General features: G+C 41.7%; 1 protein-coding gene across 2 annotated transcripts in view; it reads right to left on the minus strand.

The window, feature by feature from the left end:
• Window positions 1–295: 295 nt before the first annotated feature.
• CEP112 (centrosomal protein 112) overlaps window positions 296–20,737 on the minus strand; it is a 138,553-nt gene continuing 118,111 nt past the window's right edge. For both annotated transcript variants that reach the window (XM_042865252.1, XM_042865253.1), the window contains 4 exons: window positions 14,375–14,464; window positions 3,958–4,059; window positions 1,863–1,927; window positions 296–728 (listed from right to left, as the gene is read on the minus strand). In XM_042865252.1, coding sequence (XP_042721186.1) covers window positions 725–728; window positions 1,863–1,927; window positions 3,958–4,059; window positions 14,375–14,464 — 261 coding nt within the window. In that variant the 3' untranslated portion in view covers window positions 296–724. The remainder of the gene's footprint in view (window positions 729–1,862; window positions 1,928–3,957; window positions 4,060–14,374; window positions 14,465–20,737) is intronic.

Raw genomic sequence — 20,737 nt, forward strand, 5'->3', positions numbered from 1 at the left:
GGGATCAGTGCTCGTGGATCTGGGGCTGAAGGGCAGCCAGGGCCTGGTGGGATGGCTGCCTCCTGCTGCAGGCCCTGCAGATCAGCACGTGGCGGCCAATGCTGCAGCTGGACATCAGCGAGAGGAATTTCTGCCCCCTGGTAAGCACTCAGGCCATGCACATTACTTCGTTGCAAAACAGCAGAAAATATATTCTCCCCAGTTAAAAAAGCCGTACAAAACTCTATTATGTACTGTGGCTATTTAGGTGAGTGAGATGCCCAAGCAGGACAATAATGGCAAAACAAAATAGTGCAAAATAATATTTTAATCTTATGTAAACACATGGACGCAAAACGATGTCAAATTTGTTAAAAAATCTTGGACATTAATAATAGAAAATGGGATTTTCTTCATGTATAAGAGTGAAAAGAATGGTACGAGGAAGTAGTAACAAAATGTTAGTAGAGGAAACTTCCTCTTGGAAAGCAAGCAGAATCAACACAGTATATTGGAAGTGTAAGTCTGTGATGAGATGATGATAAAAAAATAATGGAAGGAAGCAAGGTACAACTAAAAAAAAAATTCTGGCATGAGCAATGGATATGTTTTCATGAATTTCATTGCACTTTGTGTGCTAATAAAACAGCCACTGATCTTTGCATTTTAATTTACAAGAGCCAAATCTTCAAACCTATTGAAAGCAGTCCATTTGGCGATCAAAGAAATCCAACAGCTCCAGCAGCTACCTGAAAATTAAGACACTCTCGTTAGTTATGTCTTAGTATTCTTACCACAAAATGCAACAGTCTGCAGTGGGGCCCTGTGACAGCAGCCTGGCTACAGCAGCCATGACCACAGCTGCAGCCATGGGCATAGACAGACTGAAGTTGTCCTTCACTGACACTGATCAGTGTCAGCCAAAAAAGCACGAGTTCAGTGAGCACAGGTCAGGTAAAGCAAAATTCAGTTGGAACACAGAGTTGGGAAAAAAGTCTGATGAAGGAAAACTTCATCTTTTCAACTAGCTGCTTTCCTAACTGTGATTAGGAAACACCGATTCGGAAAAGTTTGAGATAAGATGCATCTGCTTGCAGTGCTTCTGCTCTTACTGCAGAGAGCCTGCAGACTACCTCACAGCTTTGTATTTACCTGACAAAGTTGCCTACACTGGACAGGCTACCAAAAATTAATGACATTTTCAGCTTTCAGCTCTAGCAAACTCTTGTTAAGAAAAAACAAATAGCATTTTCAGACAACTTCCATGCTGCTAACATTTTTACAAATGTTTAAATATCTCACAGATTTTTACACTGTTTTTACAAGCATACACTTTTATTTGCAGAATTCCTCATGTGAGATATGAAATATCATCAAAGCCTATAAATATAAAAAGACTTTACTAGGAAGTTTCCTTTTACTCACCTATCCATGTGAATCACTTACTCTAAAGGCACGGCAAGTCTTTTTATTGCTGCAGCACTTGCCATAATTTATATTGGAGGGTGTAAACGTTTGAGAAAAGCCCAGGCTCATGAAGATCCGGTACTTTGAAGATGCGATCTGTAATATTATTCATTGCATCACTGTTTTCTATCTTAAAAGGAGGTGGCATCACCGCAGAGCTGCAGCTGTGCACTGAGACTCTGTCTCATCATGAACACGGAGGCAAAGCCCAGACTTGCAGTGCACCTGCGTGCGCTCTCATCTTGCTCTAATAGTACTGACTAAGCACTGGGAAAATTCTCAGGCCCTTGTTTACTGAAAATAAGGATCTTTTAAGACTGCCACCATATTTGAGTGTTTTAATTAAGCTGTAAAACTTCAATAATTGAGATCCACAGGTGTGAAATGGTACAAATTGATGACAGAAAGGCCCATACCTCCTGGTGGGGTAGGCGTTCAGCTCTTCCTGCTGGACGGAGGCTCTTTTCTGCAGAATATTTACCTGCAAAATACATCCCAGGTGAAAATGCTGTACAAAATTCTAATAAATAAGTTTACACTCATTTCACAAAGGTGTTTTTCTTGTCTATTCTGCCTAAATAAAAAGCAGTAATGCTTTAGCTGCATATTAGAAGTAATGATAATACTCCATAGCAGATTGTCAGGATATCCCCAGCACACCACTTGCTGCATGCTACCCACTTTAAGAATAGAGTCAAAACAGCTTTTACATTCAGCTTGTGGCAGCATATGGATTATCAAGGGGTTGGGAGCTGCAGTTGTACCCTCAGTGCAGGTACAAAACCTGAGTTCTGATCCCCACACTTCTGTTCTTGTGATACTCACCTGCTCTTGAAGGGTATGAAAATTAATGTTTATCAACACAGTGGCAGCTTTTGGAGAACTCACCAAAAGCAGATCATTATTTTTAGTGATATTTATTGAAAATGTTGCCCGAGCACACAGGATTTTCCTTCTGTTTATTTTTATCGCTGCTTGGTGCTTATACCAAGCCTGTCCTCTTCATCCCCCTCCAACAATAAATAATCCTGACAGGTGCAGAGATTCTGCTGCCCTTCTTGTCTGATGTTTTGAAACAGGAATTCCAACAATTTTCAAAGACCAGCACACCTGTGCTTCAGGAAGGAGCCCTGCTTACCGACTGGTCTGTGGCTGCAGTGTACCAATGGCAATGCAGCCAGCAGCTCTGTGTTTCTGGTGACACCCAGTTCTTAGTGTGTGCAGTTACTTTTACTCTTCTGAAATGCACTGGTGCTCACAAAAGCCCCGCAGGTGGATATCAGATTTTACCTCTCTCTTTTTGAACTCGTTACAAGATGTAGAGTTCTTACATTCGCTGCAGTGCAATGCTTCCTACCAGACAGTGCTAATGGTCAACAATGCTTTAAAAACAGCTTTTTACTATCAAGTGGAAATTGATTTCCTCAGTTAATCCTTAACTTTTTATTTCCCATAAATATTTCGGTGAGAAAGAGCATCACTTCCATCAGGAATCCTTTGACATATAAGCAGAGTGTCTATAACCACAGTATTAAAGTTGTGTCATTAGCAACACAGGAATTTGAAACTTTCCCCTGTGAACATTTCCTACTTCTGTTAAAGGCAAATTTTGCCATGGGAAACATCTCATGCTTGGAAAAAAATGCAACATAAATACCCTTCTACATGTACAGAAAAGAAAAAAAGGAATAAGAAGGAAAGAAGGAAGGGAGGAAGGAAAAGTAAGATCAGTAAAGCAAATACATTTAATGACCAGGCATCTCCATAGAGGGAGTGCATAAGGAAGAGAAATGGAGAGCTTGTAGATCTCTACCAGCTTGAAAAATGCTGTGTCAAGCCCGCACTTGCAGGCTGTGTCCTCAGGGCCGTCGCTCCTCCTGGAGCCCTGGGCAGCCTGCAGCACCTCCAGCACTGCCATGGCACTTCGTTTCTTCCCTTCCTGTCGCCAGGACAGATCCCAGAGCTCTGCATGGGGCCATCTGCCAACACTGACTGTTTTATTTGGATTGCCATTATCCCACATCCACGATCACTGCTCTTTATTATTATTTATCCTTCCTCAGACCTTTCTGTGTCTGTGAGTTCAGGCAATGACAATTATGTATGAAGAACTTTCTTCCAGCTCCTCATACACTCAATAGAACAGCACCAAATGACCTGTTTGGGAACTCAATACTAAAAGTATTAGTAGTTCCCTATTTACAATGACACTCTGATATTTCTATTAGCCAGGTTTGTGTCTATTTCACATTAAAAAAATAGATTTTGTATTGCTGCAGATGAGCTAGTGTTTTGCAGGATTTAAGACAAAGCATTACAGAAGTGAAGACGGCATCTGAAGATACAATACAAAAGCTCTCAAGGTGAAGAAAGTGGGGGACGTGACTGAGGAGCATGGGAGCACTGCCATAACCTGGTTTTGAAACTTAGTATGTTAGCCAAATTATAGATGGCCTAATTTCTTGCCTAGACAAGAAGATAAAAAACTGAAGATAAATAATAAAAATTTACCTGAGATTTTAAAGATACAATGGTGTCTTCAAGTTCCTGCCTCAAAGATGCTGGCATTAGAGTTTTGAGTTTGGTTTCATATTCTTGTCGTATATGGGTCACCTGTACAGGAAAAGAAAAATATATAAATAGGGCTACTCTGAAGGTTAGAAAGTAACTTTATTTTCGCTTCTTTTGTCCATTTTGCAGTCCAAGTAAACTCAGAATTACTGTATCAATGGAAAGGTAAGAAGAAAGATCAGCAAAGACCTGTAAAGAACCAAAGATGTGTAAAAGAGGAAGAAAGGGAAAAGAAAACATGAAAAGGAAATGGTTATGGAAAGGAAACAACAGTAATACAATTGTTGGGCTATGGTCAGAAGAAGTTATAATACTACTTTCCTAACTCTATCTCAACAGGGATACAGGCATATGGCTGAATGGCCTGCTAATACCAGTGTAAGCATTTCAAAACTAGTTTTAAAGTTATTATAGACAAAATCCACAAATTGTTCTTTGCCCCTTTTCACAGTTCATGGTTCAATTACTCTTCATCAACAGAGTTAAAACAGTTTCTCCAGTGGTTTTTTTCACTTGTTGCAAGTAACTGGATAAGGCCACCTGACAAGAAAACTTGGCCCGTTTCATGTAAAATAGCAATATCATCATTTGTACAGTTAACTTTCTCCCCATAGTGCCAACATTATTGTGTTCAGAAGTGAACTGTCAAGAATCATAGAACCGCTCAGGTTGGAAAAGACCTTCAGGATAAAGTGCCACCTCAACCTAACCATGGTACCCTAACAGCCCACTGTTAAATCATGTCCCTGAGCACCACATCCAGATGGTTTTTAAACACATTAGAAATTTGCAAGGAAACAACAGGCAGAAATGTTAGCTTGCTTTTCTGTGCAGTTATGAGATGTCATCCAGTAGCTTCCAGCAACTCAGACACGTCGTGAGACCAGAAGTTCACGTAAAAATCATTCCTAAAGAAGAACGTCCTAGTCCATAACCTTACCCAACAGACATGGAGTACAGCATGAAGTGCTGCTACACGAGGACAGACCAACTGGAAGGGCTGTGCTTTGCAACCCCCAGTGTACCTGGATTTGCTGAATCCTGACAATTGAGTCCTGGGAATCTCTCCTGGCTTTGCCCACCAAGTCTCCCAGAACTGCTGCACACTTTATTACTGTGCTGAATCAGGGCCTCACATCTGTACTGAAGTTCCAATAGGATTAATTGCTTAATTCAAATTAAGCAAGTACTTAGGTGTTTTTTTCTGGATTAGCAGCCGAATGTGTGAATAAAGGATAAAAGGGGGCTCTACAGCAGATTAATTTAGGAAATATTTTTAAACTTTCAAATCAATTCTTTCTTATCTAATGCATTTACACAGCAACACCATTTTGTGCTGATTCTATTTTAGCAACATTTTCTTAGCTCGCAGTGGAAGCACAAGTCAAAGTCTCAGCCTCTCAGCTCCGTCCCACTTGCTTGCACAGGTGGGGACCGAACCAAGGTCAAGGAATGATGTGCCAATTACCACCCTGTGCACAACTCAGAGCATGCCAAACTATGCATTATGCATAGTGCAATTATCAATATAAAAGGAATAAAACAATCTGATGAAACTTCAGGAAAATTTTGCCTATGAGTCATTCTGACATGCAGAAATCTCCAAATCTCTATGCAAATAGGCAATTAGAGGCTTTCCTTGTGAACTGCAAGTGATGCCACTATGCAAATATAAAGAAATAACAGGAAAAAGATCTGTAAGACAGGAAACCTTGTCTGAACTCTGCTTGTTTATAAACCAGTGATCAAAATTTATGTTTCTTAAAGTTACTCTGATAAACTTGTGCTAGTCGTTCTGCAGAGGCTTACAAAGTTATGGATAGGTGCCTTGCCAGCATAAACATTTTCTGAGCCAACTGCTCATTTGGGTGGGGACCTCGATGCAGTCAACTCCATGGAGAGCACTGAGGATGTGAGGAGCTGAGCCTGGGCTCCCAGCAGCTTCCTTAGGTGCAAGCATGCAGGAGTCCCTCATTGTAATTCTTCCAAGAGGAAAGTCAAGGCAATTTCATACTAAATAGATGCAACAAAAAGCTGAATACAGCTCTGTGAGTGAAATAATAATGATCTAATTGTGCAACTTGCAACCAGGTCGCTGTTTTTAATAGTTTAATCTGCAAGTGTCCTCCAAAGACGTGCTTTCACAATGCTCTTTAACATTTGCCATTGACTCTGCAAAGCACCCAGGGGATCGCTCCCCTTTGATGAAGGTGTTTCTTGGAAAGTCAGGAAGGAACACGTATGGTGCTTTAAAGTACAGCTGTGTAGTCTGGGTCTCCTGAAAGACAAAATGAGAAACAAGCCCTGGTAGCAGAAGGGTTGCCTGGAGTTGATCTCTTACTCTATTTCAGAAAGAAGATGAACATTTTTCTTGCAGTAAAACTCTTCTTTGGGATACAACTGCATTTTGTTTGTTTCTTAAGTCAAAATATGTTGTTTTCAACTGTGCTCACTCATAATTGCATCACAATGAGATGAAAATAAGATCCCAGCTGTTTCCTGTCACATTATGATAAAGAACATGCTGAGATTTTCGGCTGAAGTTACTATCAAGGTTTATTGACCCAAGAGATTAAAATAGTGCATGGCAAAAATCCGAATCAGTTCTTACAAGTGAAAAAGGACACACAGTGGGCTAATATATGCTAATCTTAATGAGGGGAGGTTTTTATTTTTTAACATTGATTTCTGACCCAAGGAAACTGATGTTTGCAGGGATTTTGTGTGTGCATGCGTGTGCCTTAAAGGCTCTCTTGTTCTTTCATAGCTTCAAGCTGCAGCCCTAGGATCCTCGAGCACTGTGTCTCCTCTCACACTCGTGAGAGATGTTTAAAATTGCAATTCTTCAGCCCTCAGGAGGGCCTTATCTGCTGGATGAGGACAGCTCTATTTCAGTTACTGTTGGGTTCGTTGTCATTCAGTCCTGAGAAAGCTGTAGGTTCATTTTGGTGAGCTGCTTTAATCCACGAACCCCCAGGAAGGTTTTATAGCTTTTAATATGAAGCTGCCACGCTGCTCTTTGTTTATTCAGGTTGGTGGCTAGGATATGAGGTTTTAAGGTTTTATCATCAATCATCTCTGGTGTCAGGAGAAAGAACCAAAAGCAGAAGTTGCCAGAAAGAGGTAAGCTATGGTCAGTCACAGTAAGTTAGAATCAAGATGAGGCAAATATTCACACAATTATGACCTGGTCACACTGTAGCCACTCTTCTCCTTCAAAAAGCAATATCCTATGCACAACCAGGAGAAATGCAGCAGCTTCAGGATGATCAGATGTACTTCTGCCCATGTACTCACAACAGCCTGTAAAGCAGAGGCTATTCTGCTTCTCTGCTACGCTTTGCTATACAGCCACATTGCCCCAGTATCTCAGGCAGGTTGCTCAGAGCCAGCTCTCCCTTTTTCAAGAGGTCTACAATGCTGGGTTTGCCTTCCAGTGGCCCTGGGGCTCCAGATAGTGCAACATCCCCTTCTCAAACCATTGAAAAAACAAAAACACTGCAATCTTCTCCAGATCTCCCAATTGTAATTACTTGATTCAAACCAGAGGAGCATAAGGAAAATGCTAATGAAACAGTGAAGTACGCATTGCCAAAGCAAATGAGGGGACCAGAGATGAGTTGTTCAAGTTCCTTAAAAAGACTATCTTGCCTTGAAGGGCATGAAGTCAACATTTAGTGTACGTCAGATAAGAATCAAAAGGCGGTTCACTTAACTCAGGTTTTGTGGGTTTTTACTATCTCAATTTCTGCCTGTTTGTAACATTTGTGAAGGACAATAATTCCACGTGCCAGGAAATACTACGATAGTGACCAAAAGGCATAATTGGGATCATGTAATTATTATCAAATTTTCTCTGCATTTCAGGGGAGTAAGATGAGATAAGTTCTTTCCTGCCTCTCTCCAGTCCTTTCCTGCGTTATTCAAACAGTGTGGCTGAAAAAGCTGTCATAATGCTGTTTAAAAGAGAAGTCTCTTTAAAAAGTTTATGCCTCTGTTCAACAGTACAAATCTCCGTGAGAAGACATGAAAGATGTGTTGTAATAAATCTGAAGACAGGTTAGGGTACCAGCAAGGTAAAAATAACTCCTTCAGCCTTAGGCAAACCATTTCATCTCAGACTGAAGTCTCAGCCTTCTAAATGAGGATAATAATAATACTGTGTAGGTCAGCTTCATTCAGGTGACGTGAAGATGGCTGAAGTAATTTTCTGAAAGCCGTCTGAAGAGGCCAAGAGAAGGACAAATTACTACGATGCCATTCCAATTAAAAAACACACAAAAAGACAAACAACCCAGAGAATATCAAAGTAACAATTAATCGCAGCTTGGTTCTCTTCTCCCTAATTGCTGTGACTCCTCTGCTTCTCAGCACTCCCAAACCCTCAGTTAATGAAGCTCTAATCCCACAGAAGTGCTGAGAACCTACATGGGCACCTTCCTCCATCAGCCCCATGGGGAGAGCTGGCCCAGCTCTACGGCCAAGGAACCAAATCCACCAAAACCTGCAGCTTCCTGAAGGTTCAGATCTCTCATGGTTCTCTTGTAAAAGAATAATTACAACTGGAAATCTTTTCAAACACTTTTTTCTGGTGAATAATCAAATTATGTATCATTTTGTTGTTCGGTAAAGAACAAGGCCTCACCATTCATCCTTTTGCAAAGCAGCCAAATAAGAAAATCCGCTGCTTTTCTGTCTATGACCTCCCTTACTTCAGGCATGTGAACTGAGAAATGTCTGTCGAAATACAGTTCTTACAGGTTTAAAGAAATATTTTGCAATTTGATACAAATGTTCTCAAGTTCTTAAGGAAAGTAATGAATGCTATAAATTGCACAAACACAGCACGGCTGCGAATGGTAACTGAGTGTGATCAGCAGAGCCAGTTATTCTGCCAAAGGTACACAACACTGCTCTCCACTGAGCAAAAATAGTGTTGGAGAACCTACTCTGCTCTGACAGCCCCCAAAAAGCATAAATTAGTGGCACAGCTGTCCACTTTATTCGTTTTTAGCTGGTAAACCATTGGAGCATCCAAAATAGGTTTGCCTTGATGTGTTGCTGAGCTGCAGGGACCTCCTGTGAGCAGCTCAGTCAGCTCCTTCCAACCTGCACCCAAGAGGCCTTGCACTTTGCTGGTTTGTATTTCAATATCTTTCTTTTCTTACCCAAGATCTCCCACCTGGAAAATGCTCTGTTTGTAGTTAAGCAATACAAGTCCATATGATTCATAACTGCAGAGGAAGGGAAGTCAGGCAAAACTTTAAAAAAAATCCAGTGGGCTGCATTATGGCAAGAATAGCATTCTTGGGATTACGCGAGCTGGAGAGGAATAAAAGCTTTCACTGTCAACACCATGGAACAACCAGGAATGCTGTGGCTAGAAAATTCACTCTGCTCTCTCAGCCACCCCCTCTTAAGGGCTCCTCTATTGTTTCAGTTGGGATTTGGAGGATCCTTGACCCGTCTTCCCCTCCTTCCCTATGACTCATCCAGATGCCAGCCTTGCTCCTGAGCAATGTTTGCTTCGGCCCCTGCCAGCACTGCTCCTCTGCAGTGGGGATGCTCCACTCCATGGGGCAAAGGGAGCCCAGCTGACAACGCTGACTTGCTGCATAAGAACAGAAAACTGAACCAGCCCAGGAATTAAAGCTGGGCCAAGGCTGAAGACACATGGTACTCATTTACGGCTCTGTCGAGGGCAGGGAATTTCTAATATGCTATCAAGATAATTAAGTCTGAAATAAAGCTGTAAGCATCTTTGACACCAGCATGGGAAAGTATTTATGTATCTCATACATTCCAGTATGTGTTACCTTCCACATGATCCCTTCCACCCTGGGGTGGATCAGCAAGTCAAAGGTTCAGGGTCTGCTACACAGAGGTGCCAAGCGCTCCCCAATGACAGCAAGGGCTGACAAAGCTCAGCAGCAGGCAGGATGAAGCTCAGCATTCTCACACTGTCTATGTGAACAAACAAATCTTTGTAGATAATAATCAGCAGCTACTTTTAGTATTGCCATTTCCCCTCTGTCAAGAACAAGAATGGAACCAGCATCTCAACTGGAAAAGAAGCTGCTAGATTTATGGTCAGAAAGAGTCCATGAACTTTGAGCACGGGTGGTAACCACGGCTCTCCATCCCTGATGTACTTTTAAAGACAGGATCAGTGCTGATTCAATTGCAAAGAAAATAATAATTTAAAATGTAGATGGTGATAAATATCTGCATAAAACTAGACTTATTTTCCGTCCTTTTTAGCTCCATCTAGGCACCTCACCTGAAAGAAATCAATAGGATAGCTCACTGACCATTGCTGTCACCCAGCTGGCTCCTCCATGCAGTGCCACTTCTCCTTTTGGTGTTCCCTGCATTAAACACCATGACAAAGACAAAGAGCTAGAAAACTGACATTTTAAAAACCTCTCTAATTCATGCATGCTAAGGTATACTTCTAATCTCGCTTGTTAAAAATTCTCTTCCTTTGATCAGTTGTCTGTTCCCTATTTTCTGTTTCACTGCCTTTCTCCAACTGGCCACTTCATTTTGAAATTCATCCAGGCCTATGGAGTAGGTATACATTCGTGTATTTTCCAGTTGTGTCTGATGACCAAAGCTCGTGTTTGATCACTGACTTCCATACAAACATCATCACTGCCTTCCCCTCTTTCCTCTGACAGGCTCACAGATGGTGAGATCCTTCTCTCCTGCAGTTTCTGCCGTATGGAGCCCCGGTAACTTTCAACTCCATTGATTTCCAGCTCCTTTCAAATCCCACCTGAAAATCTGCTTTTCTGTGCTTGAATCTCAGCTTCTTCCTCCTCCTGCTACTCTAAAATGTCATGTTTACAGTATAATTTACTATATTCTGTTTAATTCTGCATTCCTTTCATGATAGGTTGTTAAAATGCTGACAGAACCCACTATGACAAACGGAAGTTCTGATTTATTGTAACCATCTCAGTCTTAAATGTGGGGGCACTACTGATTAAAGAGTGCATCAGTGGAATTGCACATACAGTAGGCATGAGCCAAGATAAAAATGGTAGAATCTGGCTCCAAGTAATGACAGCACTAATTTTATCACGCCTCAGTCAACACTGCCATGCAGCCATAGGCACATCTATCTCCATGAAAGGTGTAAGGAAGTATACATCAGTTTCCTTGGGACGGGGAAGAGGCTGCTTTGGAAGCAGACTTCTTGCAGTGTTCACCAAGGCCAGAGGGGAGGAAGTTCCACTGCTTCCATGTTCCACTCTTCTAGAACATATATCAAGCTTTGGCAAAGCTGTGGAAGCAGCCATGGTGGAACTGTAAAGGAAGACCCAGACAATGGAAGTAGGGGAATTTCTGTGAGTTCATCTGACTGCCTTTAAAACTCTGTGATATCTTTAAAACAAACCTGAAAATAAATATGGACAAAAAGCCCTGAACAAAAAGGATATTACTCAGGTCTTCCAGCCTTTGTTCTGCTAAGAACCATTTGGGACACATACCCTGGATGTAGGCATATCTTGCTCATCGCTGTCTCACCGTTCCTTTACTCACAGCTCCCCAAATCTGCAGACAATAGCACAGTTGCCATCAAAGATAAGGTGTGGCAAATGTTAGAAGTTCCCTGTGCTACACAGCAGCTGAAATTTCAAAATGATGCATCACGGCCTTCATCTGAGAACAAACAGATTTAGTTGGCATGGAAACAGTAAGTTAGGCTGAATGTGGTAAATATCCAGCAGTCATAAAAAAATGAGCAAGTCAGAATGATAAATATTAAAACTGAACACTTGCTGAATGCTTTTGAATCATAGCTCTTTTACGATGAACACTCCTGTTTTCATTGGAATGCAAGTGAAATCCACTTAACAAACTAAGCTGCTCTGTTCTACCCCAAATACTTCAACAACACTTTTATTCAGACAACTCCTTTCTCCCTTTTTAATAATCTATTTGAGAAAAAAAGAAAGAAAGTAAAGAGCTGGAAATCTGTATTGGCATTCTCCTTCAATTCCTCAGTAATGCTCATTAGTTGGACATCACTGATTTTGTGTCTGCAGAGAAGCTCTATCCGTTAAGGCTGTAATTGTGACTTGACTGTTTGGAGGCGCATTCCTATGGTTTGAGTACCTATCATGATGTTACCTTGATTGCTCATGAACATGAAAATCTTCGTTTCCCCCTGTACTATCTTCAATTAGAAATATCATACCCAATCCTGCTCTATAGACTGAGCAATGCATAGAATTCCAAACTGTTTCCTGTCAGAAATGTTGTTTTGTATTAGATACACGCACAGATCAGAGACAACCAACACTAAACAGCGCGCAGTGCAGGAGTGTAATCTACATGGGATCAGTTCCCAGGTTTTCAGATTCCTGAGACAGAAGAAACTCCAGCATTGCTTTGCAAGGAAAAGGTTGGGTTGCACCTGCATTTCTTAGGAACCTTCTCAGTCTGCTTCCACTGCCGTGGCACAATGCACCATAAACCCACATACACACAGGTTATATGAAGGGTGAGTTACACGCCATTTACAGCTAGCTTGCCATGCTCCATGAATGCAATTCTGTGTGTCTTGGGAAGTCAGAAATCTAATTTTTGAAAGACATTCAGCACTGCGACATGCAGAGAGGTGATAATACACAATGCTGAGACTGCAATCAGGCAGCAGTGTTACTGACCATGTGCACCACTGCCCTGGAAGGCCACGCTTAGCAGAGACAGGAGAGCCTCCATGGGGAAGATAAATGATTTAGTTTAATCCCAGTGGGAATTCCTGGGGGCTTACATATAAAAGTACTGGAAACATAACGTTATTTACACGATAGTTTATGTCACGAAGCTGACTCTGTCCCTCTGGATAATTATAGCAAAGGTTAACACTGTGCAATCAGCAGAAAGTTCCTGGAATGAAGAGCTGAGCCCTGCGGACCTGTCAGTCACTGCTGAGTTCTAAGGACGTTGCACTGAAAGAAGGCAAACATGGAGAGCTGATACCACCCAACAAGCCGTAACGAGAAACAGCTTTTTAGTTTTAATTAAAAGCGCAACAAAATGTTTTTTCATGTCTCATTCATTTGTTTGTTGTTGTTATAGAATCAAAACACAAGATTTTTCCTTTTAATGAAAAACAGAAGCTGTTTAACCCTCTCTCCTCCTTATTTATAGACATGTAAAAGCTTAGAAAAGTAGCCTTTGTGACAGTGCCAATGCAAATTTTGATGTTTGATGCAATTCTGGTTCAGACAATGTTTTGTAAAAGCAGCAAGCGAGTTCTGAGTTCATGCCTTATATCCTTCAGCTCCCCAGTCAGCTGACAAGTTGTTAGCTGCTGTTAATGCCTGATGAACAGGCTTACAGGTGGCCTGGGCACACCATTATAGTGGGAAATACATAAGAGAATCGTCATCACTGTGTTCAGGCCAATGTTGTTCTGTGAGAGAGACAACCATGCACCAAATAACACATCTTCCTTCATTTCCAAGAGACTGAAGCCAAAATGCAGTGCTTGTAGGCCACTGCCTGACTGCACAAGTTCCCCCAGTGCCACGAGCACTTTTCAGTTAGGGATGCAACTGGCCCAGCAGCTGCTAGAATGGTTTGAGTTGGAAGGGACCCCTAAAGGCCATCCGGTCCAAATCCCTGCTGTGAGCAGCGACACCCACAACTCCATCAATGCTCAGAGCCCATCCAGCCTGACCTGAACGTGGTGGATACTGGTTGCTGATCACCATATAAAGTTCTGAAATGCTGCAAAACTGCATTTGCACCAGAGATCTGCAAACCCTTTTCCAATTCAGATATCCACAGCCTCTGCATTTTCCTGAATACGTCAATCTGGTTTAAATGCAGACTGTAGGCTTTCTTGTTTCAGTACTACTCTGTAAATTACATACACTATTTTGCTTGAAGCACACTGCATCTCTGATTTCACTGGAAGTGTCTGCATTAATTTTAGCAGCATTAATCACGTGGAACTGTTTACAGACAACATGCTAGGACGATAGATGCATGAGATCAGCAGTAAAGATTACTTTTTATCTCAGTCATTGTCCAATTATAATTCTCTCAATACAAGCATCAAACAAGGGGTTAGAATAGTCTCGGAGCCCTCTTATAGCATTACAGTCACTTTAAAATAAATGCATCATTTAACAGCTTGGATAGTTGAAATACCAACCTGAAATAGAGAGCAAGAGGTAAGTATTTGCCTGTAGGGTTCAGACAGTTTAATTCCCTTTTATTAACAAAAACAGAAAAGAAAGCTAGCTGAAAATTTTGCAGGAAAATAAGTGCTTTTGCTTTGAAGCAAGATCTTGTCGTTGCCCATCGCAGCTCCCCCCCAGGGGCAGCCCCATACCTGCTCGTGGGTCTCCAGCTCCCTGCGCTGTAGCTTCTTCTCTGCAGCCCGTGCCTGGATGCGGGAACGCTCCGCTTCATCTTGTAGGGTCTGAAACAACACCAGTGGGTGCAGAACATGTGAGAAACCCCCCAAAAAGCTCACAGGTAATGTGCTTTGACACTGGCTCATAGAAACATGGAATGGCTTAAGGACCTTAAATATCAACCAGTTCCAACCCCCTCCATGGCCTCGGGCACCTCCAGGGATGGGGCACCCACAGCTCTGAGCAGTGCCAGTGCTTCACCACCATCTATCATGCTATTTATACAACCTGTGCTTCCCGGGAACACTTCTGCAGTGCACCAATAACCCTTCCTTTAAACCTGAGCAACAACCCTCTCTGGAAATCTATGTCCGGAATTTGAGTGGAAATACATTCTATGCTACTGCCATGGGACGCTCACTGAGACACGGGGCTCCCTTCTGCCCTGGGGTGAATTCAGCACGGGACCTACAGACACAGCATCAAAGGCAATAAATAAGAGGATATTACAATCGCCTCCCTTTACCACAACAATCCAGTCTTTATTTAGTTCAGGAATGATCACGTCTAAACCCCGCTCATAAAACGCATCGACAACTTTATTTTGTCATTATTGTTCCTCTTATATATTTATTTTTATTATGGCCGTCCCTAGGAGCCTTGATCTTTTTGTTGTGTGCTTAACAAAGGAGAAGTCATGCCCCAAGGAGCTGATAGTCTGTGTTATTTCTAACAGATACACACCAAACAAACAATACCAAGTTTCAAAGATATTTTTTTTAAAGTTTCCTAGCCATTGTTGGACTTTTGAATACACACTTAACATTTACTTACACACTTACTAAAAGCTTAGTTATGTTGTCAGCTTGAATAAAGGCATTGTTAGCTGCAAGTGCTGACTTGAAGCAAAGCGCACAATGTGGATGTGAGATTGACATCGGCACAGAGGCAGCTGTGGCAGCAGAAAGGGAATACTTTGAGCTATCTTTTGTAGGGCAGAAAATCGGGGCAGAGCTGTCCGTCAGCTGAAAGGCGTGGGGCAGCTGGGACCAAGCAGGGGCTGGCCCTGGGGACTGGCCATAGGGACACCGGGGTTTGGAGGAGCACCGGGAACTTGTTGCTGCAATGGAGACCAGTGTGACCCCACGTGTCCCGCAGAACACACGGCACACTGAGAGCTGCCTCCTCAACATGGGACACCCAGGAGTAAACCAGCATCGTTAACAGGACCGGGGGTACAAAGACTGAACAGCCAAACCCTTGCTCTTTTCCACAGCACTGAAACCCTGCGCTCTCAAATCATTTACAGGATAAAATTGCTACGGAGATAAGATAAGAGGAACTACTTATGATAGATCTTGCATATTGTTTTGAAGTGATGCCAGGCATTAACTTTAAAGTCTTATAGTTATAAGGCTGTTTGTTACATGTTCTAATGCCAAAAAATGTAACCAGACCCAAGCATGAACTTAAAATCTGCCCAGGGACTTTTATGCTATCATCACTTCTGAGAAATGCCAAAATCCAGTCTTGAACATGTATCTCAACTCAACTCTTGATACTCAACAAGTCTTGCAGTACCAGTAATTTGCATTATTATAATGAAACTTAACATGTGAACTGCAGGCTCATTATTTTCTTTTTGTACCTCTAATGTCATAACTTAAAACACAAACAAGCCGACCTTGATGTGAAACTTACAAAGATCCATGCAATGTGGAAATGCAACACAGAACGAGCAGGGCCTCGTATCAAAGATCACCAAAGGCCCAATCAACTTGATAACAGTCTTCCCATAACACCAAAGCGTCCAGGCACGACCAGCAGCTCTCAGGAACGCTCACGGAGCACATCTGGCCAAGCTACAAAGTACGACCTGCCTTCTGCTGCTTCCACGTGATCAGCTCATACAACCCAACAGCTTGGCAAGGTGAGGGCTGAGGATTCCCTCCTAGTGCTGAAAAGCAAGTTTGACTCTCACTTGACTTTGAAGATTGAGGGATAGCACACACATACGAGTGCACATGCATGCTTTTGTCTCAGGGAATGAATTCCTATCATCCTATCACAAAAAACCTGAAGTATTGAATACAAAACGGGATCTGAAAGAGCTCCTGTAAAAGACAACAACCACGTTGTGGCAAAGAAGCAGCACAGTGCTGTTCCACTCCCTAATTTCTCCAGTTTTACTTTCTGCAACAGACAAACATACTCTGCAGAGCACAAAATGAGCGGTTCCTTTAAATCTGTGGGTTTGTCATGCATCTTAAAGTAATTTAATTAGGGAAGTTCAGACGACACAGAGTTTTTCTTAAATCCACCTACTCTAGATAGCATTTGTCAGCATGGAGCACCCATTTTGTTCCATTAAAAGGGCAGACAATGAATTAAACAAGCACAATTTAGAAATAAGGGTATTTTTTGTTTGTTTGTTTTTTAACCATAGCATATAAGGGTAACAAAGTATATTATTATCCATTCATCAATTGTCAAACCCGCTATATTGTATGAGTTTGCAGGCTTTTCCAGTCACAACTGTCTGCTGGCATTGGGACTGCGTAAGAAAAGACTTGTGATGAACCACAAACAGCTTTACCATTTTTTGACTATCGTTGGTAAACTTCAGTGCTTTGCACACGGGCTCTGCTGCCACTCTCTTTGCAGAAAGTGGTTTTGTTTATGAAGGATGTCCTACAAGTAACGCTCATCTGGATATTTCAGCTCCCCTATCAGCACAAAGACAAAGAAAGCAAAACCAAAAGATCCGTATTTGATCAAAGCCACATGAAAAAAAAGTAACATCAAAATCTCGTCGTTGCTGTAGATTCCTGCATGCGATGGTCTCTAAAGATAATAATTAGAACCAAGTAAGATTGCTGCCCATGATTGTAATTTGCTAGGAGGAGCCGTGATGGCTGTCATATGAATAATGTGCCCTTTTGAAGATCACACTGAAAATTCTCTCTATTGTCAAAATGCTTCATAGGCAGTGGTCAGAGCCTGAATGCTGATAGCGGTTTCTGAAGCTATCCAGCACCACCACATCTTTTCTGCATCTGACAGAGAAGTTTTCAGCATGCAGAATGCTCTAACAAACAGCAGAGGACTTACCCCAGGTGTACCAGAGAACATCTCTGTTGGAAAACGAAACAAAGGTTTGGTTTGGTTTCAAAATGCACAGCTTCAAAGTGTCAGATTTTGCCCAAAGAAAAACAGCGCTTATGTTTAACAACTGTTGAGATGAAGAAAAAGGCACAGAAAAGAAGTAAAAATCGCTGGCCAATTTCTGAGGGTCGCAGGCAGCTTTTCCCGAATGGAAAACAAAACCAAACTTATTAAGCTCAGTTTTTCCAAGGACAAAATGAATCCCCCTCTCTCAGCTTCGCTACGTTGACTTACATCATAGTTACAAAGACAGTTGGTTTTTTTTTCTTCAGTTAAACTGGCTTTCAAATGCTATGTAAACATGTTTGTTGTTGAAAGTCTACACCATACCTGACCTTGGAAGTGCTTTGTGTTGGCCTGAGAACAAAGAAATGAAATGTTTTGCTTTCCAGCCCAGATATCCTACACTTTGAAAAGCACTTAAAAATGTAAATGAGATAATCAGCTCTACTGCAACAATGTGGGTGAATTACAGCTGTATAAAAGGAACATTCATTTGATTTATTTATAAAAAAATGGAAAGGATCCTAAAATAAATTCATAATGGAAATGTTTTGATCACGCATGACTTTGAGTGACACGAGAAGGGTGGAAGAGTGATGGGTTTGAGAACATGCCACTGAAATACTGCCGTCAGACTTCAGGATCTCCATTGGAGCTGGTGGATGGGAGCAGGGCTGTCACAGCAGTCCACGACATGCTTGGCTACTGACTGATATGAAAGGAGCAGTGAACACCCAAGCTTCTTCTCCTGGAAGGCACTTGGTGGCTTGGTTATCACCAGCAAAACGGTGGGCAGACAGGGAGAAGCAGAGCTTGGCCTGCGCAGCTCCAGAGGTGCTGGGATGGTGCACTGGAGCACAGGGACTCAGCCCAGCTCTGGGTGCCAGATTGTGGCTGCATAGGGCTTCTTTACAAACCCTAAACTTGTAAAGCACGTGGTTTTGACAGGGAGCCACAGAGACAAAGGGTGTGATGCCAGCATTACAAAACCCTTCTCAAGGCAGGAATACATTTTTGGCAATAGTTACAAGGCTTAATCTGAATCAACTAAAAGCTGGTAAGAGAAAGATTTCTACAGATCACATGAACAAGTATGAAATGGGAATATTCAAAGGATTTAGTCTTTAATGTCTGAAACCTGATTTGATTATCCTTTAATCACAGGATATCTTAGAAGTGTTGGATTCCCTGAAAGAAAACTCAGTTCTGGAAGACTTACATAAACAAAAATCACAGTGACGTGGAGTTACTCGGTATCAATCCTTACTGTGGAAGTGCTGCATTTACAAAAGCTGTGATATTCCTTTTCCTTTGGCCTAAAATCATTTCCTACATTTGGTGAGCTCTTGAGTGCCAGCAGGGCACCATTCCTGCTCCCATCACCCTGTGATCACAGCGACAGTAGATTTCTCTCTCTGCTACTGAAGGCTGAATGAAGAAGAGGTACTTGGAAGGAAAATCTCCTAAAAATTGTTAAAAACCCAACATATTTTCACTTTGAAACAAAACGTATCAGCAGTAAAGCCAGAGCGCACGGCCATCAGGTTGCACCACGTAACAGCAGTCTCCTCCTGACACAGCACTGTCACTTACTGGCTCTAGCAGCAGCTCTGCACATGCAGATGTGCATCTGTATCAAGAAAAGACCTTGGTATTTAGCAAACCTTCTGCTAAAGGTAGTAATAGTTAACTTTTCATCTTCAAAGAATTTTTCAAACATTACTAAATTAATATAATTAGTTAATGAAAGATGCAGTAATAAAAGCTACCATAATTACCTACGGTAGATTTAATTATCTCCTAGCTAATGCCCACAGAAGGCTTCCACTTTAACGTCCTCAAAACATGTGCCAACAATAATTCTGAATACAAGGCCCCTCTTTAAGTGCCTTCTAAATTTAAATTACATCCATTGATGTGTTTTCTCTCCCCGATCATAAGAAGAAAACCTACCTCTGGAAGCATAAAGAAAACTCTGCAAATGGTAATAAAAAATAAAGCAGATTTTGTTTCAGAAGTATACGTGGAGGTGTTTTACAATTATGTTGGAGAAATGCTCAGTGTTGAGGACCTTTCTCTCTGCATGCAGCTGTAGGTATGGGCTGTCCGGGAAGAACGTTGTACCATGTGGCCTCCCAGCTTACAGTGTCAAACACAACCCTTAGTTAAAGAAAGCAGGCCAAGTACCCCACTGGAATTACTGTTAGGCATTTATTTTCTAACTCACATTCTCTATTCACATTTTTTAAAGTAATTGTTATTTCTCTTCAAAACACTTGATGGAGACCAGCAAGTATGTCTGCGCTTATTCCTGCTAAAGGTAAATACTGAAACATATCCATGAAGATCACCAATGCTGCTCCACCAATCAGAGCAAAAAAGCGTACTTTTAAGAAGCAAAACACTGCTGTTGGAGCCAAATGGTTGGTGTATCATCAGTGCTTGCTGGTTCTCAGCAGAGTTTGGTGCACTGCTCCACACCTCGCCATGCTTGCTCCCCACGCTGCATTCCAGTGTGTTTGAAAATCTCTGTGCTTGAGTCCTCTGAAGGTTTTGGTGGAAAGCAAGAGAAATCTGATGGGTTTAACCTAATACATATGTTTGCTGTTTGCATATGGAAAAATTCCTTTCTGGTGGGAACTTTTTCACTGTTGCTGCAACACACTATATATCCAAAAAGTCTCCTTTGATGTTGAACTATTGCTCCACTACTCATTATGCCACTGATTCAATATGAAAGGCAAAAATTCTGTGGTTTTTGTTAAAACAATAGCTTTGTTTTTGCAAACAAAGTTCTCCACAACCTATATGCAGGGAGCCAACATTGCTGCAACAGAAAAATAGAATCTATTATTTTGTACTGAAAATAGCTACAGCATTTAATAACTCAAATTATTTTTCCATCCTACAGGTAACATTACAATTGCTATTATGACTGTACTGAAAATTTATGCTTTATTGCTCCCCAGGAATAGAAATTAAAACACCATAAGCAATATTTAGACTTTCTTGAGCACACTCCTTCCAGTGACCTTTTAGCCTCCTACCATACGTTCAGCTTCATTAGGGTGAAGCTGCTAATAAGTGAATGGGAGAAGTGGGTGGAGAAGGGAGAAGTCCTGCAAAGACCGATTTGTCCACATCCTACCACGCAACAGAGCTGCAGACCT

The sequence above is a fragment of the Lagopus leucura genome, unplaced genomic scaffold, assembly GCF_019238085.1.
Source record: "Lagopus leucura isolate 7727_CA_CO unplaced genomic scaffold, USGS_WTPT01 Super-Scaffold_797, whole genome shotgun sequence".
NCBI classification, from domain to species: Eukaryota; Metazoa; Chordata; class Aves; order Galliformes; family Phasianidae; genus Lagopus; species Lagopus leucura.